The sequence below is a fragment of the Diadema setosum genome, chromosome 2, assembly GCF_964275005.1.
Source record: "Diadema setosum chromosome 2, eeDiaSeto1, whole genome shotgun sequence".
Lineage (NCBI taxonomy): Eukaryota > Metazoa > Echinodermata > Echinoidea > Diadematoida > Diadematidae > Diadema > Diadema setosum.
The window spans coordinates 38,864,193-38,889,633 of NC_092686.1; the positions used below are offsets into that span (position 1 = coordinate 38,864,193).

The window sequence follows — 25,441 nt, forward strand, 5'->3', positions numbered from 1 at the left end:
AAATAATATCTACCCCTTGTCAAGTGTGGATTTGTTCAACAATCCTTTTTGTTTTGATTGTATATATATCTATAGTGAAAACTTTGAGCAAAGAAAATGGGTTTCATCGGGATTCGACCCCGAGACCTCCGGATTACTAGACTGATGCTCTACGGACTGAGCTATTGAAAGCCCTAGTGCTGTCGTCCCAGAACCCTTAATTCTCTTTGCTCGTGTGGTCAGAAGCTATAATGTGTGTATGTGTGCCACACACACATTAAAGGGTGTGTACAGTTCTGGTCGAGGTGAGGATTTAACTTTTAACGTTTTGCGAGATATTCAGAAACCACTCTATGAGATGTCAAAGAGCATGCAGTTCTAAGGGGTATCAAAAGTTTATTCGATGAAAATCGGTTTTGAAATGGCTGAGATATCCAAAAACAAGGTGAAACAAAGAGATCCTAATAAGGTTGTGGCATGTCGCCTTTTATTATTATCACTTTTTTTGGATATCTCAGCCATTTACAAACCAATTTTCATCAAATAAACCTTGAATCCTTCTTAAAATTACATGCTCTTTCATATTTCATCAGAGGCTTTCCATTATCTCACTTAGGAATGTTCAAAACATGAATCGCCACCTCAACCAGTACTGTACAGTCCCTTTAACCTGACATAAACCCAAAGGATGTAAATCAACTTTGGGATAGTTGTCAATGTGAGGGATTGCCGAAGCAATCCAGCCTTTTTCAATTTTTGTAATATATATTGAAACAAAGAAAGGGAAAACTGACCAGAAACAAATGATATACTGTATAATTGTAGTGAAAACTTTGAACGTAGTAAATAGCAAGTGTGTCTGGTATGAGATATCTATCTATCTTTACATATATATATATATATATGATATATATATATATATATATATATATATATATATATATACAGTATATATATATATATATGTATATTATATACACAATGTATATATATATATATATATACTAGATATGAGAAAGGAAGGAGAGATCAGTATGTAGCTTTTGACATCATTATTCCTCTTACTGTTCCTCCATTTTGGAATATATATATATATATATATATATATATATATATATATATATACACTCAGCAAAAAACAGAAAGTAAACACTTTTTCCAATTAATATTTTCCATAGAAGATCTGATGAAAACCATTGTGTTATATATCATATTAAAGATGATTTAATTGGCTATCAAGCCAGCAGGTCTATACAAAGGGAAACTTTACGCATGAGTAAACACATTCATTTTTGTCCTCCAAGGCAGAAAAGTAAAATTGCAAAAACTGACATATTGAAATTCACTTGCAAATGCCCTCCAAGATAGGAATAATAACAAAATACCAATTTCACGCAATGAGAGACATGAATGAAATAGCAGAAATACGTTTCCATTCACTCGTTTCTCTTTATATTCTAAAACGAAAGTATAGTGGGGAAACTAAAGGTGGAACATAAGAATTTTCTATCAATTCAAGCTTTAAATGATATAGGGAGTAAGCTGCAAAGGTGATAAAATCGACAGAATTTCTTCTTTTCACCTGTTACTTAAGGAATTTAAGAATGCATGAAACAAATTTTGGAACCAAATATTATTTCAAATTTTCTTAATTTGGACTAACGCTTCAAATTTAAACTTTGTTGCCATTACTTTTTCTCTTATGTCTTTTGACTACGGATTTGACAGAAGATTCTTCAATTTCTTCCATCATTTTTTGTTTTTCTTTATCTTTGGAGGGTTACAGAGACATTGTAGAGATCATCGGTTGAGTTTTGCAAATTGATTTGCATTCTTATTGTGTTGAATTTGTCTTGTTTTCATTGTTATATGGAACAGCATACACGTTTGAATAACAACTTGTCCATTTTTACAATTTCTACATTTTTGACTGGGAAGAGAAAAACGGATGTGTTCACTCATGCGTAAAGTTTATCTTTTTATTGACCTACTGGGTTTATAGCCAATTAAATTACCTTTAATATGATATATAAAACACCATTATTAGCCAAATAATCCATGAGAAAGATGAACTTGAAAAAGTATTTACTTTCTTTTTTTGCTGAGTGTATATACATATATATATATACACATATGAAGAGTGTAAACGCAAAAAGTGAATAAATAGATAAATAAATTAATTAAAAAAATCAGTCTAGGGCAATTACCCCTGGCCAATTACCCCAGACCCTTTCAATTCAATTCAATTCAATTCAATTTATTCGGCACAAAATAACTCAAAATGCATCATGTACACAATAAAAACAAAAGCAATGTGTATAAACATACATGCACATATGATGGAAATTGATGCCGGGACCCCTTTGAAGAATCTGGTGCTTGTTGTTGGGGCCCAAAACAAATTATACAAAATACAGTTGCTAAATAGCACATTGTGCAAAAATGAAAATGAAGAAAAAAAAATACACACACACACACACACACACACACACACACACACACACACACACACACACACACAATTATTAGCCCTACACTATGCATATACACACACACCACATTCTTATCACACACACATGCCGCGCACACCCAACACACTCATTCAGTAGCAATGTCAAGATCAAAGAAGTGAAGAATAGAAGAAATTCGGTAGCAAGTAGTCTACTCAGACATGGATAACAGTTTCCTAAAAGTATGTTGTTTGAATAATGTTCTGAAGCGAGAAAGTGTAGTGCTGGACTTGAGATCTGGACTAATTGAATTCCATTCAGTTACACCTGTAAAACGAATTGAATGGGTTCTAACTGTTAAACGGGCTAATGGCATTCTCAGGCTATATCTTTCCCGAGTAGAATAATCATGAAAACACAAATTACATTTAAACATATCATGAAATAAAATTGGGAGAATACCTTTATGATACATGAACATAAACACTAGTATATTAAATCGAACAAGTTCATGAATGGGTAGAATTTTAAATTTGACAAAGATTGGTAAACTTGACCTGCGAGAATTACTCTTAGAAATCAATCTTATTGCACGCTTTTGTAACATATATAATTTCTCAACATGAGTTTTATATGTCTTTCCCTGACCCTAACCATAATCCTCATCCTGAACCTAGACCTAACCTTAAATCTAATCTTTACTCTAACCCTTATCACTTACATGTACCAGTATATAGCTGGGGGGGGGGGGGGGGGTAATTTCCCTGACATTTCATCAATTGCGGTATGGGAGATTGAATCTGATGAAAAATAAAGAAAATTATTACATGAAATATGTACATGTGATGATTTTGATATCTTAAATTTCTTGTATAATAAGTCGTCCGTTGAGAATGATAAGGGCGTTTAGTTGTCACGAAACCCATAGTGTTCAAGACAACTTAACGCCCTTCTCATTCTCAACAGACGAAGTGCACTTTTCTTTTTTTTTTTCTTTTCATTTTCTTTGTCAATTTGATGATGACCTAGTTAAAAAAAAACAGAAAAAAAAGAAGGAAAAAAAAAAAAGGCCTGGGAGTCTCCCGCTCACATGGGGTATGGTATCCATTTATTCTATTACATTGGTAAAGAGACCTGCAAAGTACATTGTACCTAGAAAACTTGATAATGCAGTTTAAAGAAAAATAAAGATCAAAATATAAAAACTGGTCCTCTTTCAGTCCTCGCCTGGATCTACCGTAACTAATCCTTGGAAGTACATGCGGCAATGAACTAAGAGAGTATTTTTCATCTAAGCAAGATTTTCTTTTTTTTTTTTTTTTTGGTTGTACCAACAAACTGAGGACTTGAAAAATACTCTAAATTAGTACGAGCGAGTGAGCCGAAATTTGTCTCTTTTTCTCTTTTTTGATTTTTTTTTTGCGCCCCCCCTCCCCCGTATGTTCGAACCGTTGGCGTCCTCTTTTGATCCAATCGTCGATCGCTTCAGAACGAATGAAATTGCAGTCGCTGCTCCGTGAAACATTTTGCCTGCTAAATATAAAATGACATGTGTGAACACAATAGACACTGTCATTTTGTCATCATCACGTTTTGTTCTTACCTTCTTTTTTGTATAAATTTTGGCGAGCGAGCGCAGCGAGCGAGCCGAAAATTTTTGTATTTCAGCTCACAGAACATGGAATTTTTGTGTGAACACAATAAACATTGTCATTTTGTCCGCGTCATCATCATGTTTTGTTTTTATCTTGTTTGATTTGGTTTTCTGCCCCCCTCCCTCCCCCTTCCGGGCGATTTTTGTTTCTTTTTTTTTCTTCTTCTTCTTGTTCGTTTTTTTTTTCCGTTTTTTTTTTTCTTCTTCTTCTTCGTTTTTTTTTTTTCGTTTTTTGCGCCCCAAGGAGTGGCGCCCGGGGCACGTGCCCCCTTGCCCCCCCCCCCCCCCCCTAGATACGCCACTGAGTATAGATTCCCTTATTGGGGGTTCTGGGGTTCGTGTATAAAAGGCCTAATTTACCATTTTGCAGATGAAACAAAAACCCAGCATTAGTGCTTCAAAAGAGTTCTAAAATGTGAGTTAGGGATAGAAACGGCCACTGTAAAAACTTGAAGCCGTATAATCGATGTTAAGTGTTAATAAATACACAAAATGTAAAATAATAACACAATGATATAAATGTTTCCAGCCTAAACCGTCTACAGTTACGGTTTATTGGGGAAAACACTGATATCGCCTAATATTTTAGGTTTTATTGCAGAAGTTTTATATGGTAGGATGTTTTGTCGTACAACAGACCTACACAAATGCATCAAATGTGATATCTCAATTTCAACATTTTTGAAAGGCTGCTTTCAGAGGTAAACTGGACCTTTTAATGTACACTGTGACTCCATACAGTGATAATGCCTGTCGAGCTCTGTGGCAAATTTGACCTTGTGTAATTTTGCGAGAAAAGGAGGGAAATGTGAAAATTAGGGCCCAGTACATATGGCCATAGGCCCTCCACTCTCACACAGAGAGCCTATCCCTGGAACTGCAATTGATATATTTAATTAAAACTGCAGTCACCATTATATTTACTCATAGCATTAACTTCTCGTTCTAGAGAAGAAGATTTATAAACACTTCCTTATTTGGGGGATTATTTTCTCCCCTCCCCCCACTCCATGTGGCATTGTGCCCCCGAGGCTACCCCACATGTGGAAAATTGTTCCCATTTGTACTTATATAATTTCCTACAATCTTTGGCTATAACACCTGTCAAGTTTGCAACTGATTGACAAATTGCCCTACATCGACGTAAATAGGCACTGAATTGATCAGTGTTTTAATAGTAGCCATGATAAAAAAATTACGTCGATGTAGGGCAATTTGTCAATCAGTTGCAATGAAAACATCTCGACGGAAGAATTTTCATGAATTTGAATAACCTGTCAAGTTTGTTGAAAATCTTACCTTTTATTCTTGTACTTTCAAGGAGATGAAAATATGAGAAATTGGGCCCCAACTTGACTCCCCCCCCCCCCCCAATTCCTGGATCTGCCATGAACAAACTTGGAAACTATACAGTCACCAATATACATACTCATTGCACTAACTGAGCCTATCTGTCCTGATTCTATAGAAGAAGACTTCCAAAGATTCCATAAATTCATGGCCTCCCCTCCCCCGCATTGTGACCCTTGCAATAACTGGGGGTCTCCTCATAGTGAAGAATGATGCCCAGCATTTGCACATATCGCCTTAGCTATAATCCCTGCCAATTTTGCGTCGGGAAAATCAGACTATGCGTTTTCAAGAAGATGAAAATTTGAAAATTGGTCCCAATTTGGTACCCCATCTCATCCCCTATAATCTGCCATGTTCTATCACCCTAGCGATAATCCCTTCTGATGAAAATCAGACTATGCGTTTTCAAGAAGATGAAAATGTGAAAAGTAATGATCCCAGTTTAAGCCCCCTCCCCCGCCCATCCCCCAATCTGCCAATATCAAACTTGAAACAACAGTCACCAACCAACTTATTCTTATCACTTACAGTTGGCAGCAGAATTATTCATCCCCATTACATTATGGACACTATGGCAAATCAAATAACATTGCAATTACTAAATCATATACAAGTGGTGAACAGATAGTTTATTACAAATGATTACCTGATCAATAGTCTTTGATTTGCATAAGTTATTATAGTTAGAAACTTTTTATTTTTCTTTCTTCCGATGCACTGTACTAGTTATTTTTGTCAATTATTTATAGCTAAATTGTGTCTTGCATAGTATATATACTTGTGCATGATGATTGCCACTCTACTATCTTCTTTTTAATTAATTATTATTATTATTATTTTACATTGCTCGGTAGCTTAGTCTATTTATATGATAGCAGTGCATTACTGTAGTCTGACTCGAGCACGTGATACGACCAGTGCGAAGGTCATGCATTGCATGTTCGTCTACCCAGAGTGCATGTAGTCTCCTCAGTGGGGAATCCCCGCCAGTATGTCTAGCCGACACATTGTACAGCAGACATGGCAGAGACTGTGTAGTACAATAATACTTACCGTGCTTGGGCGAGTGCAGGCAAGACTCAATACTGTGACAGCACGAATTACCTTCTGCCACTCTATTATACCGCCACCGCATTTACACCAGTGAAATCGGTAAGACTACAACTAAACATTTTTCCCATTAATGAAAATAGTGATAGTGCGGGAGATTTATGACAGGGTACTTTACATGCATGCATGCCCATTATCATGGAAACATCAAGTCATTGATTTGCCTTATACACAGTGTACTTCCTTTTTCATTACATGTACACGGTGCTTTTACTTCGCAGATTTTGCATTCGCTAGTGGCATATCTTGCGCAGAAAGAGGTTTCTCCCCTGCCAGGTGCACAATGTCATACGGCTCTCTCCCCAGCCAATCGAGCAGTGACGCTGCAGGTGCCGGACAGGTAAACACATTCAAATGAATCATGACAATTTGTCATTTTCTTTGGTAAGACCTTTCAACCTAACACATGAGTTGTTTTATACAAATGCATGAAAGCATCGACTAGAAATATTAGCACAGGCAATAATAATGCAGTGAGAACACCAATAATTATTGTTATGCAACGAGATAAATTGAAGAGCATGCAGGTCCGTAACGTCACCATCTCTTGAACCTCCTTGTAGCAAGAAGGTTCAAGAGATGGAGTCACAGCAGTTCTATTCTCTTTGCCAGTCCCTTGTTAGATGACGTCACTAAATAATTTGAAGTATTGTGCCAAGCATGATATGCCCCTCAGATAGGAAGACAATAGATGCATGTTTCATTGCACGAAGCCAATCTCCATGGAAGATATGTCTTTATGATGGTATTCAGGGCCGGCGCAGTGTTTCAAAAGTGTGGGGGCCCACTTCCGGGTTCCATGAGCTAATTAATTAACAAGCAAAAATAAAAAGGGCCTCAGCTCATTCTCTTAAAACACATAACCTTACCGCCGCCATACTTCAAGATCTCTATTTCTATTTTAGTGCCACTTACGTACTTCCAGGTTGAAAAAAGTGTGGGAGCCCAAAGTGATGACACCTTATGTATTTCTATGTATGGTGCACAAAAAGTGTGGGGGCCCGAGCCCCCACGGCCCCCACGGCTGCGCCGGCCCTGGTATTTACTTTTCGCCATCCCTACTTATAAAAGATGACACCCCCGTCACACTAGAGGCGGAATGAGCCGGAATGCCGTTGGAATGAAAATCCTCCCTACATTCCTGCATATTCGAGGTGAACTCTAAAAATTCTGACAATATTCTGAGTGCGTTCCAGACATTCGGGCCCATTCTTGTGCCGTGGCCAGTCCGAATGTTTTACCCATGCTTAAAACATTCGAGGAGCATTTGAAGTGGAGAAATATCGATCTGCATTCGAAGGGTATTCTGTAAATTGGACTCTGATTGTATTCTAATATTCCTACGGCATTAAATTATTCCTACAGCATTCTAACAGCATTTGAAACAATCTGAACTCATTTGAGGGAGTATCGGAATGGTGTTGCACCTCAATTTCTGCCAAAATATCTCAAATGCTGAAATTCTCATACAATTACTCCCATAGCAGTTAAATATTGGTTAGTGAAAAGGTTAGAGTAAAAGTTAGAGATAGGGTTAGGTTTGGAGTTAGAGTTTGGGTTAGTGTTAGGATTAAGTTCAGGATTAGGAGTTAGGGTTTAATAGGGTCATGGGAAGGGTCTGGGGTAATTGCCCAGGGATAATTGGCCTTGACATTCTCTTTCAAAGAGGTTTTGCTGGAGGAAAGCAATCTGTAGCAAAGCAACATGGTCCAAGGATGATCGGGTTGAGACTGGTGAAAATCGCTATTATTATGCTATCAGAGACCATTCCGGCGACATTCACACACGGGACATTCGTGTTGCATTCTAAGTACATTCTAAGTGTATTCTAATTTTTCGGGCTGCATTGTGTGTGAATTCGTGAACATTCAAAGTATATTGGTAGCCATTCCGGGAACGTTCTGACCGCATTCGAAATGAGTTTGTACTGCATTCGAGGCGCTTTCCGACCATCAGACTTCGGGCATAATCGAACCGCGCTTGTGCGGCATTCGAAGTGCCTTCTAACAATTCTGACAGCATTCTAACATCATTCTGAATATTAGCGTTCCAAGTACATTCGAGCAGCATTCGAGAGCTGATTCATTTGGAATGTGAAAGAATGATTCGAGAAGGGTTCGAAGTGCATTCCAAGTATTCGAACAGCATTGCCTACCAAGCTGTTGGAATTTGAATTTTTCTCCCGAATGTGGCACGAATTTTGAAAATCCTTAATTCCGGCTGGTTCTGCTTGATTCGGGCTGATTCCGAATTAGTGTGACGGGGGTATACGAGCGATACATGGGAGTAAAGACGCGGGGACGCGCGAATAGAAATTTGCGCAAAAATTGCTGAAATAAACATCAACTTAAACCGAGTGGACATATTGGACACTAATGGCATATCACTTTGTAAAGTACTATACCATGGCTACACCGAATCAGCTTCATTTAAAGGACAAGTTCACCTTCATAAACATAAGGAGTGAGAGAATGTAGCAATATTAGTAGAACACATCATTGAAAGTTTGAGGAAAATCAGACAATCCGTTCAAAAGTTATGAATTTTTGAAGTTTTTGTGCAGTACCCGCTGGATGAGAAGACTACTGCAGTAAATGAATAACTTAGATGTCACATGCGTACAACAATATAAGGAAAATATAAAGAGAATTTCACAAAATTCCATCTTTTGAAAAAAATACACATTCCCCTGACTCGTTACCGACACATGTTATGGGTAATATTATTCTCCCTGCCTTTAGAAAGAGGCAAGTCAAGTGCTCTTTTATTATGCGAAAAAAGTGAAAATACGTTGAATTTTCTTTAACATTTTCTTTATACTGTTGTACGCATATGACTCACAAGCTGTAGTAGTCTCCTCATCCAGCGGTTCCAACACAAAAATTTAAAAAGATTCATAACTTTTGCATCGATTGTCCAATTTTCCTCAAACTTTCACTGATGTGTTCTACTAATATTGTTGCATTTTCTCAATCCTTATGTTCATGAAGGTGAACTTGTCCTTTAATAGTCAGAATTACGCGGATCGAGAAGTGATAAAGTCGGCTTCCCAATGGGTACAATTTCATACACTTCCACAACATACACCTCAGATTCACTTTCGCACATTATTTCCGGACGGAATTGACTATCATTTTACATACTTTATCATCAGGTGAAGTTTCATTTCATTTTTGTCAAATAAAAAATCAGAATGCACCCGAAATTATCTTAAGAGTTCAAAATGAAACTTCAGATTGCTCAGAAACATGGACGGCATCGAACCCCATCATCAATGCACACACATGCGTGGATCTGTGGAATTCTTTTGGAACTCTACTGAAAATAATTGATAGCTGTTTGAATAATCAAAACAAGTTGGAACTCCATCCCTTGAACCTCCTTTACTTGTAGGCACTTCACTCGTTTTGCAAGGCCGACGTAGCAAATTTATAGAATTATGTCGAAACAAAAAATGAATTTGCGCTTCAGACCCAGACCAGAAATGAAACCATTCATTTCATTGATTTTCATTGAGTATGTTAGCATTTTTATCATTATCATTGATGAATATACTATAAGCTTTAATGAATACTTTTATTCTGTCAGGTGGATGCGCTGGCATGCAACTTTTATATAATGATTACATGAATTAGAATTACCCCCACAGTGCTTATCTCCATTAATTTAAAGCCAACATGCCTGTGATCAAATTAATGACACTTACTTCTGCTCATGTGCAAAGTGGAACTACGAAGTTCCAAACGATGGAACTTTTTTTGTTTTGTTTTGTTTTGTTTTTTTGTTTTTGACTGAGGTGGTTAGATACTTTATTCGTTTTCAAAGCGGCATAGATTATACACATGATTACCCAACATAACATTATGGAATTTATATTCAAACAAATAATGAACCTTCACAGACCAAGTGACCACACGGTCTATAGATTAATGAAGTGGTAACGTGATTAGCAGGTTTAAAACGATGAAGAAATTCTTGACATTTACTCAAATGCTAATTAAGAATCCAGTGCGGAGACTAATCAGAAAATCAGAGTGTAATTTACACGGTGGATTTTGGATCTGAGATTGAATTTATGATTCTGAATTTTGATTTATTACTTCCAACCAATGATACGAATATCTACTTGGTTTTTGTTAGTGTACACTTCATAGTTACGAGGTAACAAAATTAATACATAAATACCCGAAGTTGAAAATATGAAAGTAGATGAGGACAATTTGTCAGTCACCTGCAATTAAGAAAAAAAAAAAGAAACTCAGTGCAATTAAGGAATCATTAATTTGCATGAATATCAGTAGGTCTACCCGCTGCGACTATACACCTACAGGCATTGGGATAAGAATTATACCATCAACTATATCAGCGAAAGCTCGATATGGTTTGGCACCCCGGTCTAGTATACTCAGGAGGTCGTGGGTTGGAGTGCCACCCAAGTATGAATGCCCATGATTATTCATCATGTATATGGCTATTACTCCAGTACAGAATAAAGGTTGTTATATTTTACGTTGATGAGGGCAACTTGTCATGCAGCTGCAATAAATAAACATCTTGAAGCAATACGAATCATAATTACGTGTATATGTCATGCATACTTGCATGCATAAAACCAGGGCAAACAAAAAATGTCATATTTCTAACTTGAACTTACCAAATATTAAAAGAAAAGATTGAAATTATTTAGTTAAACATTCGCGTGCCTCATTTTAGAAAGTCAATCAATAATTGCACTGTTGACTTCAAGAGCCTAAAAGAAACGAAACAGAGCTGTTTCTATGCCTATCAGTTTTACAAAATACAACTGTACTTCAGTTTATGTCTGTTTCGCAAATTTGGAGCATAAATCCCACCAATAACGCCATTTTCGTAATAAATTCAAATTTATGGATGTTTCATTCCCGGGAACATTAAGACGAGCTTTATTCTATAGCTGGAATCCAGTTTGCATACGTGTGTATTGTTGCTATGTCAGACAAGCCTCAGACAAGCTTTCAAGTTGTCAGGAACAACCTCTCTATAAAAGGTATGCATGAATTTGATTATATGTTACAGTTTCAGTAAGTTTTATTTCTCCACTTCTCATGCTTGTATAAAGGAAATCGATGTGACAGAACAGACAATGTTCACATGAAAATAATCCTACACATGAGTGCTCATTTCAAATATTAAATTATAAGAATACGTACATAGTTCCATGGTATATTTTAAAATAAACATGTCTGGATAGGAGACCGTTATCGATAAGCAAATAGCTTGACTGTGGATAACGGCCTCTGGAGATTATGACTGGGTCTTGTTACAGTTATCTCTATTTTTACTGATGGAACAAATACGCATTACACGCAAAATATATAGCTTAACCAGTCGAATATTTCCTATAGCCCTTTTTACACTTGTGTTTCTTAACCCCGGACTTTCTCTGACCCAGAACTATCGTTAGTCCCGTACCAATTTTTTTTCAGCTTTTTACACTGGCCAATTAGTCCCGTACTATCTCTTGTCCGGGGCTAAGGAGAAAAGTGACCTTTTTACACTCGTATTTCTTAGCCCCGGACTTTCCAAACCAGATGAATATTCATGATTACGCTGTGCACTGTACACGTACACGCACGCACCGGCAGCACTTGATTACCTCGTTTCTGATTGGTCAGTGGGGGTCGGACTTCGTCTCCGCCGCTTAGCCCCGGATTCTTCGTTCTGTTTACACTCACTTGCTTGGCACCGCAATTGCGGTGCTAACCCTGCTATTTTGCAGGGCCAGATAGTACGGGATTATCGGTGGGGCTAGCCCACTTTGGCAAAAACGAGTGTAAACAGAAAGTGGGCTAAGGATAGTCCCGTACCAACGGTGGGGCTAAGGCCCCCCCCCCCCCCCTTAGCCCCACCGTTGGTACGGGACTAAGCAAAAATTTACAAGTGTAAAAAGCCGGCCCTTATGTCATGTGTCATGTCATGTGTGATGTCATACTTATTCATCGTCTTGGAAACTGGCGATCTAAGCAGCCCCACCTTGACCGAATACATTGCATCTGTGAACACTATCGTCACTGACCATGCTCCCCTTTTTATCAAAAGATAAAATCGATTTAAAACTTTCTTACTACACAGTCTTCCATAGACCTACAGTTGAAATCAACTTTATAATCAATTTTGACTCTTCGTAAAACAGGGCCCAGGTTCCAACCCAAGCTATAACAAAAGACTGTGACATCACCACTTCTGGACTCTATTGTGAGTCATTGTTCTTGTGTGAGGGAGCCAGCGCATAAATGAAGACGAATCATACAGTACACGTAGTTCATGTGCGAAAGCCAGACACAGATCCTATCTATACGAGCATGTTTATATCAAACTACATGATGACAATGCGTATTCATACTTCGTTCACAGTGGTACTGAGTTACTAACATGAGACGACCTGTTTCTTTTGAATTCGTTCTTTCTGGTACCCTCGGATAGCGCTGATACACGGTCAATTCAATCCTGAATGTTATACCATGGACCCTACCACACGCAGGGTCCATGGTTATACTGAGTCGCAGTGTTGTAAACGGGTCTTATGTGTGTGATGGAGGCGTAAGCCATGTAATGACCTTCCTTTCCTTTCAGTTCGTTTGCCACTTTACTCGTTTTCAGAGCAGCGTGATACATAAGCTTGCCGAACGTACCAATAATTTGGGGGTTCATGTTCAAAATAAAACACTGTAAAGATGTAATAATCACAATTGCTTTTCTACCGATTTGTTATAAAGTATGCATACTTGCAGGGCTAGACAAGTTTTTGAAGACGGTGCCAATAATAATGTTCGTGTGCCTGTATCTCTCCGTATGTGAGCGTGCGTGACGCATGTGTGTGTGTCCGTATGTGTGTGTGCGTGCGTGTGTGTACATTGTATGTGTGTGTGTGTGTGTGTGCGTGTACGTGTGTATGGGGGGGGGGGATGGTTATTGGTCGGGCCAAGGGTCAATATAATTATATACTCCCTTCCTCCCTTTTGGAGCTGCAACCCCGGTTCTGCGTCCCCTGTAGGCACCATATCTTGTGATCATTAATTTTGTCAATAATGATTTCCTTTCTCCCTTTGTCACCAAATGTTGTGGCTTTCCACCATTAGGATGCTTTAGATTTGTGACGCGGACGTTAAGATGACGATTGCGTTGGCTGTTCTCCTGTCTCTCCCTGTGTCGTTTAAATTTCGAAGTAGCTTTAGATTTCGCGAAGACGCAGCATATAAAAAGTAAAATGGCGCCCCATTTTATGATCAGCGCATCAAGTAGCTCTCTACGTTGTGAATTTGAGCGGCTGCAAAAATGGCCCAGAACAAGAGATCGATTATGATAAGCATTTTGCGCATGCCCAGAACAGACTTTTTCCTCTACATGTTCCGCTTGTCGTGCGCGCGCAATAAGGGGATTCCCCGCTGAGCGAAACCTTAATGATATTATGATTGGTGTTTAGACAACAGAGATCGCTAAGTTTGAGTTATCGCCATTGACTAATGTCCGGTGGAACAAGCATTTTCTTCTAATCAAGAATTTTAGTCAGTGATCAACACATGAGCTGAGGTTTGAAGAGAAGAGCTGCGGGAAAATTAATCCCTCAGAAATCATGACTAGCTCCTACGAGCGATTTCAAGGTAGTGAGGTATGTACACGAAAAGTGACGCATTGTGCACAGCGCAAGAGTAGTATTTTGGCAGTTGCGACCATTTTGCATGAAACTTTGTATCAGGTACAGAATAGATGAGAGCTGTTTTTTTTTTGTGACTGCTACAATGTCGGTATTATATGGATGTTTCGTGTTCTCAGACAAGCACATGGCCATCGTATGTGGTCAGGGCCTGATTATAAATTATTTGTGTGCAGGAAATATTCCAAGTTATACATTCATGGTGTTGTCAAAGTTGTGTTACACATTGCACTGACATCCGCAAGCACTGTTCTGGGCATTCTGCCATGCATTTGACATAGCGTTTAATTTGTTGCGCTAGCAACGGTAGCAATCTTTGTTTTGATGGCAGTGGCGGATCCAGAGGGGGCGCACCGGGCGCGCGTCCCCCTCTTTATTTTTATTTGAAACAAAAGAAATAAAAGGAAAAAAATTGGTTGAGTGGTGCATGTGCCCCCCCCCCCTTTAATTTTGCAAAGGCGCTCCCCTTTACTGAATTCCTGGATCCGCCCCTGGATGGTATATGGTTTTCAAAACGCTCGGGCAACACTAATTATGCGCACGTCTTGTAGCCATGCATTAGTTACCATTTGCAGATGAAACAAAAACCCAGCTTTAGTGCTTCAAAAAAGTTCTAAAATGTGAGTTAAGGATAGAAACAACCAGTGTAAAAATGTGAACAACAGTTATAATAAGTCGATTTGCCTCTAGAAAACACCATCTACGGTTGGTCTGTTGAAAATATAGTGACATCTCCATGTATTTTAGGCTTTATTCCCCTTTATTGCGATTTTTTATGTGGTAGGATGTTTTGTTGGCCTACAAACAACTGACCTACACATATATGCGTCAAAATGTGATAACTGGAACATTTTTAAAATCACTGCTCCCAGTGGTAAACCGACGGTACCTTTAATTCCTTGTGTCTGCATGTTCCTGTGCGCTGACTGTGTGTCTGCGTGCTATATGCAACGTAATTATTGCACAGCCACAGCAACAGCAGCAACAACTATAGGAACGACAACAACAACAACGATCCAATTATTATTTTTCTGTTTTACACCGAATGCAGTAGCGCACAAGAGAGAAAGAGAGAGAGAGAGAGAGAGAGAGATTCTTATGAGCATTAAATAGGCATATATCCTCACCTCATCTGCTCCATATGGAAATCTTTCTTGGAATTTTCACACCTGACAATATTAGAAGCCAACAGTCCTGTAAAAGACCTTCATGAAGGTAATTAATAGAGTTTATCAAAAGTTAAGTGCAATTTGATTTTTTTTTCTCTGCAAATAAAAAACAAACAAACAAGCAAACAAACAGACAGCCCACATTAACAACTCCGTCGTAGACCCGACGCATTCATCATTGAAATGGCATGGAGCCCCTTGGAAATTGTCCTAAATGATTCAGCGAATACAGAAATTTAATACAGTTACATTAGCAAAAGTTTGAGGAAAATACAATTCGTTTAAAGGTTATAAATGATGTGAAAATTATTTTGTTAAATTCATGTAATGTCAAGCATGGACTACGATAAAAAGAAAGATGTAAATAGTAATTTTTATGGGAGAAGGGGACGTCGATACATTTTGAGGATTGAGAGAAGAAGACACTTTGATGACAGTTATATTGTGTCCTAAAATAGGCTGGCTTAACATTTTGTGGTGTCACTTCCGGGATCAATCGGCAGACAAGCAAAAAACAAAACAAAATAAAACAATCAAACAATCAAACAAACTAAAACCAAACCACACCAACAAAAAAGCAAACAAAACAAAACAACTACAACAAAAAAACCGCACCGGGCTTAATATTATTCTTTTGCCACCTTCGGGGTTAATAGGATGACAAGTGAAAAGACAAACACACACACACACACACAACAGGCACAAGGCTTACAAGCTTCACAGTTTCTGAATCTTACGTGTGGCTGTTCTATTATTAAACATATTGTGTTGTGTCTGCAAATATTTTTTTTTTTGTTCCTGTTATTTATACTGGCACTTTGACGTGATTTTAGTTTATGTCACCATAACCGTGGTCAAACTGGCAAAATATGCAATCTTTAACTTCGCGATCTTTTGCCGGTGTGACCGCGGCTTATGACTGTTTCTTTTTCTATTTCTTCTTCTTTTTTTTTTGTACTTTTTCCATGCGTATCCGATTCTTCCGTGATATCCAACACTTACTGGGATCAACCTACAAGACACAAATTTGCAACACTCTTAAGTTAATAAAGGGGGAAGGGGTTACACACGATTAGAGCTTCACTTCGCTCCTAAGGTATTGTTATCCATCTGTACTTTCACAAATCCTTCAACTCTAAACGTGTCAATGTCGCTTTGCAGATGGACTGGAAACCCAGGGTCTTAGTCTGCACATCCAGCCTGCAGAGCAACGTGCAAGGATTCATTGACTGTATCAGTCGAGAGTTTGGCCACCTCACCAGAGACATTCAGTTCTGCCAACTGCCTTATAACGATGTGAGCGATTTTTCGTTCCGAGATCGGCCAGTGGATGCCGTGATCCTGTGTCACTCCATACATAACAGGAGAATGGCCATCACCGATGTCACAGACGCCCTCTACGACAAATTTCTGCCAAGGGCTGAGCATCTTCTTGGTGAGGGAGGAGTCCCCGTTAAAAAAAGAAAAAAAAAATGACATGGCTTTCTTCAGAAGTCCACTTATATGCATCGATTCTTGTTTTCGACGTCGGAAATTGTTTTTTACGTCAAATGTGGAAAATTCAAGAAACAGTAGATAGATATAATGTAGGAATCAGGGACTGAACAATTCATGTTCGTATTTTTCCATTAACTGTAGTCGCAAAACTTACAAATAAATGAATAAATGATCTTGTATATGATTATAAATATTGGAGAGTAGTCGAGTACTATTGTTCAATACTCCCCTCCCCGTTATCCCCAGAAAGTTGCATTCATATCAACGAGTCGAAAGCGTATTATCTCCTGGTTTTAATACATATTTTGTTTATTTGGTATTAACTGTTTTCAGATTGTTTCATTTCTTAAAGGCAAGAACAACATTGGTGTGATAGTGCACGATATGCCATCAGAGAAGATGGACACGAGCGACAAATACAAACAACAAATCGGGTTTTTGAGGACCACTCAACCGACGACTTTCGCCTGCGCCTCTCTGGTGGAGATGGCAGGGAAACTGGAGCCCAACTCTCCCGAGCTCTTCGGCGACACTCTCATCCAGATAGAGCAATTTCTTAGAGGAACTTCTCCAAGAAAAGCACAAGCGAGAAACTCTGATGTTGCCTTGCCAACGTCAATCAAGAACAAGACAGTCATCTTTGGTTTTGTGACTGCTGCTTGTGCACTGGCACTTATTACTATTATTATAGTGGTTGCCACTGAAGGAAACACAAATCCCAACTCCAACTCTACAGCAGTTGAAGTCGGGCACGTCGGCTCTCATGCTCCACTAAACAGGTCAGACAGAGCTGTTAATATGGATGGTATGAAATTGACCATACCACCTGATTCCAGCGTAGAGAGAGGGGGAGAGGAGAGAGATGAGGGAGAAGAAAAGATTATTGGAAAGGTCGAGTGGGAAGGGGAGAGGGATGGGGGAGAGGAGAGAGAGGAAGGAGAAGAAAAGATAATTGAAAAGATGGAGTGGGAACGGGAGAGGGAGAGACAGGAGGGAGAGAGGGAGGGAGAAGAAAAGAGAATTGAAAAGGGGGAGAGTGAGGGAGCGGAAGAGGGGGAAGGAGATAAGAGAAGAGCAGAGAAAACGGGAGAGAGGAAGAGAGGCCCTGGGTAAAAATATCATGATCAGAGGTAGATCGTAGGATTGCCACTAAACTTAATAGAAGAACACGAATATTGAATATCGAAGTAACTCTGCCACTTTTCTGTTATTGTGAAACGCCTTTATCACATAAACCGAAAAAGCAGTTTAATATGTCACAAAATGTTTTCATCCAATTTCAAATCTTAAGTGTATGTGTACCTTCTCAAGAAAGTGATGAAAATGAAACTCGTAATCTGACCATAAAACCTGTTATTCATAGTGTAGGCTTATAATGTGGATTTTTCCAGCCCATTTGCATCACCTCTTATATACATTTCCCATATCATTTGCTTTTAATCCCATCGTATAAGCCTTTGTAGTATGGTTCACGATCACATTTTGGACAAGGTTCTTCCCGCCTTTTGAAATTCTCGTGGAGCTTAGCTATTCTGTCGTTAATTCATAGGACAAATAGGCCCTCCGGCATTTTTACGGATCTATTTAACCCATCTATTTGTTTGATGTGTTTAAGACGGATACGGGGGGGGGGGGGTCAGCCAAAAAATTGAAAGTTTGTTTAAGTTGTTTTGCTTCTCTCAAAATGTTGAAGGAAATTTTGAAATAAAAATTTCAGTTATGGAAATGGAAACCCCCTCCTCACTCCCGTTCTGAAAACAGATCGTACCTCCACCCCCACGTGGGCGTATAGTTCTGCCCCTTCGATCCCCATAGGTCCAAACCTCCAGCACTGAAACTGTAACACTTTAGAATAACTATTCCTTTTAACGGGCCTTCTCAAGTGTATCATTATTATTTTTTAAGAAAGCATGGAGGAGTGTTGTGAATTGGCCTGGTTCCCTGTAATGTTTGAGCATTAGTTTGGCCTGAAATTTGGCATGTGTTCACATGACCAAACGCATCTTTTCGTCGGTGTTGAAGGATGCACTGCCATGGTATACTCATCACTATCTTTGTCTAAGAAATTGAGGATTGAGGTAATTTTCACATTCAGTGATAGTTTTAGTTATGTCAATTGTGTATATGTATATTTCTTTTGTTTTTACTTTTTAGCTTTACCAATAAGAAAGGTAAATTTGTTTGAAACGGTTATCATATCTTTGCATGATTGTTAATTCAGAGTACTATAATATCTATTTCTATGATTATGATGGTAAAAATGTGCAATTTAGGCTTTGTCTGTCAGAAATGATTTCAATAAAGCCTGTTCAGTCAATCAAATATGTGTGTCAGGTTGGAAATAGGTGAGAAAGTCGCCAGAATGACATATAGCTTCTTTGGTGTTGCCAATCACATCTGGTGTATATGGGAGCTAAAGCGGTATTGGACGTTCAGTTCAGTTTGTGCAGTTTATTTTATTTGTCCACTTGTAAAGAAGTCAGTATGACGAAATCAAACATTTTCACATGGAAATATAAACCCTAGTATTCATTAATCACTCGAATGGTAAATGTACATACTATATATTCCATGCTATTTCTTAAAGTATATAGAAGGAGAAGACCTTATCAAATTCGCTCGACTTGGATAACGGCCTCTGGGCATCATGGTTTGTAATAGTGTGTGCCGACAGCAAAACTTGGGATACATTCATCATGATTGGCAGGCCTAACTATAAACATTGATATAGGAGTATAGTATAGAGTCCCTCTATCGAGCAACAGTAATAATCTGTACAATCTAAAGCCGGATAGCTAGGCAATTTTCGTTATAATTATTATTACAGTGTTGATCTATCCAGAAGTCTTTAAATTACGTCCTGTGAAGTATTGAAAGTCTTGCGAGACGAGAGCCTACTATAGGTAGCTGTGGCATGGATGGACATGTAATCAGATGCCTATACAGTGTACATTGTATTGTGCTCTATACATGGAACTATGATTGCATTGTACGGTAGCGTGAAAAATGTGCATGCACGTCATTGCGTATATGTTACTGTCTTCAGAAATAATAGGATACTACAGTCATTGATACCTGGTTTCGTAGTGCGAGAGAAACGGGAATGAGCCAGTTCTGAAATTGTACTGTTCCGCCTTTACAAAAGGGAGTTAGAATACCTGTGTTGCATTATGTCTGTCCGTTGATGTATTCCACAGTTACAACGAGTTCACATAGTTGGTTATATGAAAACGATCGAATTAAAAAGTGTAAAGATGATTTCACTGCACTGTGGTGTGTTTTTTTTTTTTCACAGAGTTTACATAGTAACGTTCTTTTTCACACTGTAAATGGATGATTCACAATGTATTCATAATGTTATAACGCTCGAATTTAACAGTATGAAAATATTTCACACTGTATTTCCAATATGCTCACACTGTGTTTCACATTGTGTTTCACACTTTGGGATACTATGTTTTTTCCAGGAGGGATATGGCAAAGGGAGGGGGGTGGGGATTATAAAATACTAGTATTCACAGCTCTCCAATACCCGCGTTTGTCTTTGAGCACATAGATTATTGAAGGAGGTTTTGTAAACTTAGTGTAAACATTTTACACAAAGCAAAAATTACAGTTTGTGATCAATACTTAAATATCAAAGGAAAAAAGTTATTGTATATAATGTGTTAAATCGGACTTTATGCCTGCCATTGCGTGTAGCGAGCGGGGTTCATTTTTGCAAGGATCAAACTGGCTTTTCAGTCCCTCATTCTCTCCTGCATGACGTGTAAAAAAGTTGGTCTGGCTGTGCTGGAGTGTTAATTGTTTCTAAATTTCTCTCATTTTTCGTGTGTATATTCAGTATTGGTTTACTTTGCATCGCTGTATAGCTGTTCATCGTATTGTATAACGCATTTGAAGTGTATTGCTGGATTGTTCGCATACGGAGAATCATGTTTTACATTTTAGCTCAGTATATACCTTTTACAAGGTAGCTATATAATGTCTCATTGCAGTGATGCTGCATTGCAGCTACAAGACAATATTATCACGCGTATGTCATTTTTTTTTTTTTTTTTGCGGAGCAAGTGTTGTATTATAATAATGAACACAATTAACATTTTGTTAAGCGTTGTATAAACCTTGACAAAGTGCTCAAAGCGCAGTGTCAATTAAGAGTGTAAACCCCCCCCCCCCCTAATATAAAAAAAGTGTACAACGTTATATAAAACTAAGCGAAGACAAAAAGGTAGAACAGAGATAGTCTGCTTGATTGAAAGATAATTCTAACAATGTCCACGTGATGTCAAACTTCATTTGAATGCTCCAAATAATTACGTACTTTTACCTGTGAAGGCAGGTAGTCAATTCCAAAGATGTTTCAACATGTCCGTCCCCCAGAGTTGCAATTACTCTGTTATATGGATACACTATATTAGCGGCCCAGTATTATATTAGTGGTGATCGAAGGCTTTTATAGGATAATCACACTCTTTTAAGTTTTATTTTATTCCGAGGCAGAATCATGACACAATGAACGACCTACAACAATGATTTAAATGAATAATTTATGATAGGTAGGCAATGGGGAGAGTGAAAAACTGCATGGAATGACCTGATCTGCACGTCTACTGAGTGTTATCAAACGAGTGACGGTATCTTTGTTTATTTTATTTTATTTTTTTTAAGTCCTCGACTGTATCGTTGCGATTACAACTGACATGAAGTCCTAGTCATCGAAGTGTTGACTTTTTTTTTTTTTTTTTGGGGGGGGGGATGTAAACTAAAGCATATTATATATACACACAGTATGCCACTTTTTGACGTCTGTTTCACAGCTGGTATGTATGACTATATAGTAAGTTACATGAAGAATTTATTGTGCATTATATTCAATAAAGTTTTTACTATTTCTGATTTGTCACTTGTTTTTCAATATACATAACGTCTATTTCAAAGTAATGATGTTGTGATGAAAAAACAAAACAAAACAAAACAACCCCACACCAGTCCTTATAGTCTAGTCTCACCGACGCCGAGGAACATGTCGGACAAACGACATAAATGTCATGCGTGTGTTTCCCAGTTACCCTTGCACTAAAACGTTGACTGAACTCTACTTATATTGGAGTTATCTTTGGCTATTACGAATGGGTCTGCTGTAAAACCGCCCGTTGAGACTACTACCAACTACTTGTCTATAAAATGTAGATCCATAGTAGAGCACAGCTTCCTATCAATACAGCATAATAGTAATGACTATCATTTTACATCTGCATGTACAACACTAAATTTTCATGTCGTCAAAAAACTTGTGATAATAATTATTTCTATTTGTATCCTTTCGCATACAGTATTTTGCATGAATAACATTTTAATCTGTTCAAAACTTAATGTTCAAAAATCAATAAAGGATTCCGTTGCAGAGAAAGAACTTTTGTGTCAGTAACCGTCTTTCCTTATTATTGATTATTTGTAACCTTCATCAGCAATATTGTATCACGAAAGATCATAGTCGGGTTTGAAACAGTGTGTACAAAGGCTCTAATCTATACATAGTCTCCGAACTTACATGACTAATTTAATGTTCCCTGAAGATGAATGAAAACATGAACCCCCAAATAAACAGATCAGTGAAAAGATAAATGAATTGTAGTAGATACGTACTTAATTCGTTAGTAGTAAATCATTATGCAGTACACCATATGCTACATGTGTGCGTTTTTTTTTTGTTTTTTTTTTTGGGGGGGGGGGCACGTGCCCAGCTATATTCCTTTCGGATTATGCTTAAAAAGATATATATAAAGGAATATATTGCAGAATTGGCGGGAAAAGATGTCCTGAATATGAAGACGTAACGAGCATTTTACAAAGGAATTTGCCATTTTGATGCTTGATGAGGTCTAACTCATTGCTTTTAAACCATAACGGCAAGCGTGAATTTATTCTCTTTGGTTCTAGAAATCTTACTTCTACAAGTTGGATATCAATTCCATTCCCATTGTAGGTAACGATATCCCTCTGTCAAGTCGCAATCTGGGTGTTATGTTGGACTCTCACATGGTTATGTCTGATTAAATCACCAACATTTCTAAATTAGTCCGTTATCAAATTGCGCAAGACTGGTTTTATTCGAAATTTTTTGACTCGCTCCGCAACAGAAAAAGTTATTCATTCGCTTATTTCTTCACTCCTTGATTTCGGTAATGGTCTGCTTTTCAATAATTGAAAATTAAACTAACAAGTTGCCCATTGCAAAAACTACAAAACGCCGCTGCACGCATCGTTGCTTTGTCAAGCAAATGCTGTCATAATCACTCCTATCCTAAAAGAGTCTTCATTGGTTGGCTGCTGTTTTACGTTTAAGGTACCGGTACTTCTGGTTTATCATGTCATTGAGGTAACAGCTCCTGATTACATTGTACGTTTGTTCCGTCGATACCAACCTACACGAACTCTTCGTCCTCAACTTCTGGTCTCTTTTATACATGTATTCTGGTTTCTACGAAATCGTGGGGGGGGGGGGGCGAGCTTTCGCCTACGCTGGATATTTTTTCGCCTTGGAAATTAATAAGGGGGGGGGGAGGGGCGAATACCTTATAACAATACCCTCTAAAGCCATATCCAGAATCAACATTTACTTCACTTATTTGTGTGTACGAGCGAGCGAAAGCGAGCCAGCGCTTGAAGAAACATGCTCTTTTCATGCGTCTTGAATACAAATCATTTTTACCCAATGAACATCTTCGCGAAAGAAATTAAGTTCCAGGTGCAAAAAATCCTATCTTTCTTGTCGGCGCAATTTTGTTTACATGTTAACAGATTTTCTCACATTGATTATGGAATGACGGTGTGAAACGACAAATTACTGGTAACAACATCAGGAGAAATGCATAACAATTAAATGCGAGCGAGCGAAGAGAGCGACCTTGAAAATTTTGACATTTTACATAAAAAAACTGCCGTTTGTAGCTATATTCTTTTGCTTTGGAAATTAGGGGGAGGGGATCCAAAAATATATTAATTAAGGAAATGCATTAGCATCATTGTTCCTATTCAAAAGACGGAGGTTACAAAGGAAAAAAGTTACGTAGTGAATAGCAAATCTGTATGGTATGATACTGTATATGTATGTATGTATGTATATGAAACTTGGCTGGCAGCACCAATTGCGTGTACTTCCGGGTCTTCCTGTACAACAGGCCATGTTCCCCAATCTGGAGTTGATTCCACTCATGGAGTAGAGACTTGGTCGCCTGACTAAAGGTTGACCGTTCTGTTTTGGAGGGAAAGACGCCCATTTCCTTCTTCCTTTTTATTGGGGATATCACCTCGTCTTCCTCCTGGGCCCTCTTGATGTCTTGCTTGGTCCAATTTTGTGTCACATCAGCTATCCTCTCGCTATCCTCGGCCATTTTCACTGCATCCACACCCAGAGTAATGAAAGCTGCATTACAGTGAGCATTCTCTGGGCAAACAGCTGACTGGATGGCTTGGATGCACGGTTGGTTTACCTCCTCAGTGCAGTCTTGTCTGTACTGCTCAAGGTTGGACGGGATGCGGGAGAGTGTGTCTGCAACACGGTTGGTCTTCCCAGGCAGGTAGCGGATAGTGAACCTGAAGTCAGCTAACTCAGCTACCCACCTCTGCCCTGTTGCATTCAACTTGGCTGTTGACATGACGTAGGTGAGTGGGTTATTGTCAGTAAAGATGGTGCAGTGCTTGGCGTAAGACAAGTAGTCCCGGAAATGGTCAGTGACAGCCCACTTCAGTGCCAAGAACTCCAATTTACCACTATGGAGGTGATAGTTCTGCTCTGCTGGAGAGAGTGTCCTTGAACCATAACCGATTACACGCTCCTTGCCACTCTGAATCTGAGTGAGAATCGCACCTAGGCCATCTTGGGAAGCATCAGTGTAGAGACAGAAAGGCTCATTGAAATCTGGATAAGCCATTATCTCAGGCGAGGACAAGGTGTCAATCAGTCCCTCCAGTGCCTCCTGGTGACTTCCTTCCCACTTGATAGGTTGAGTAGATGGAACGGTGTTTCCCTTCCTTCCTTGCTTGTGAGACTTTTGCTGTGGTGGTGTGTCTGGTGAACTCTTGAGCAGTTCGTAGAGTGGCTTGGCCCTCTGGGAGAAACTTGGAATGTACTTCCTGAAGTATCCGATGAGGCCGAGCACTTGACGAACATCTCCTACAGTCCTCGGAACTTTCTCTACCAGGGCCTGTAGGGCATCTGTATCCTTTGGGTCAGGGGCATGTCCTTCAGCAGATACAATCCTACCCAGGTACTTAACTTTCTGCTGGAATAGGGTGCATTTGCTGGGCTTCAATTTGATGCCATGTTGTTGCACTCTTCTCAGGACTTGGCGGATGTGGTCGACATGCTCTTCAAAGGTGCGGCTATACACCAGGATGTCATCCAGATAGACTACACAGCATTCATGCGCTAATCCCTCCAGGCATCTCTCCATGTAGCGCTGGTACACTGCAGGGGCATTTTTGAGGCCAAAGGGTATCCTTTTCCACTCATAAAGACCCCAGGGTGTTA

At 38.8% G+C, this 25,441-nt stretch overlaps 1 protein-coding gene across 1 annotated transcript; it reads left to right on the top strand.

The window, feature by feature from the left end:
* Positions 1–14,057: 14,057 nt before the first annotated feature.
* On the top strand, positions 14,058–18,018 carry LOC140242658 (uncharacterized). The gene is made up of 3 exons (XM_072322419.1): positions 14,058–14,194; positions 16,570–16,843; positions 17,258–18,018. Exons 1-3 carry the CDS (start codon positions 14,159–14,161, stop codon positions 18,016–18,018), a joined length of 1,071 nt encoding a protein of 356 aa, XP_072178520.1. The 5' UTR covers positions 14,058–14,158.
* Positions 18,019–25,441: the final 7,423 nt, after the last annotated feature.

Bases quoted from the DNA above. Each gene is read 5' to 3' on its own strand.
- LOC140242658 (XM_072322419.1), top strand. From the start codon at position 14,159: ATGACTAGCTCCTACGAGCGATTTCAAGGTAGTGAG. The intron at 14,195-16,569 runs GTATGTACACGA...GTCGCTTTGCAG, and splicing joins AGCGATTTCAAGGTAGTGAG to ATGGACTGGAAACCCAGGGT. The intron at 16,844-17,257 runs GTGAGGGAGGAG...CATTTCTTAAAG, and splicing joins AAGGGCTGAGCATCTTCTTG to GCAAGAACAACATTGGTGTG.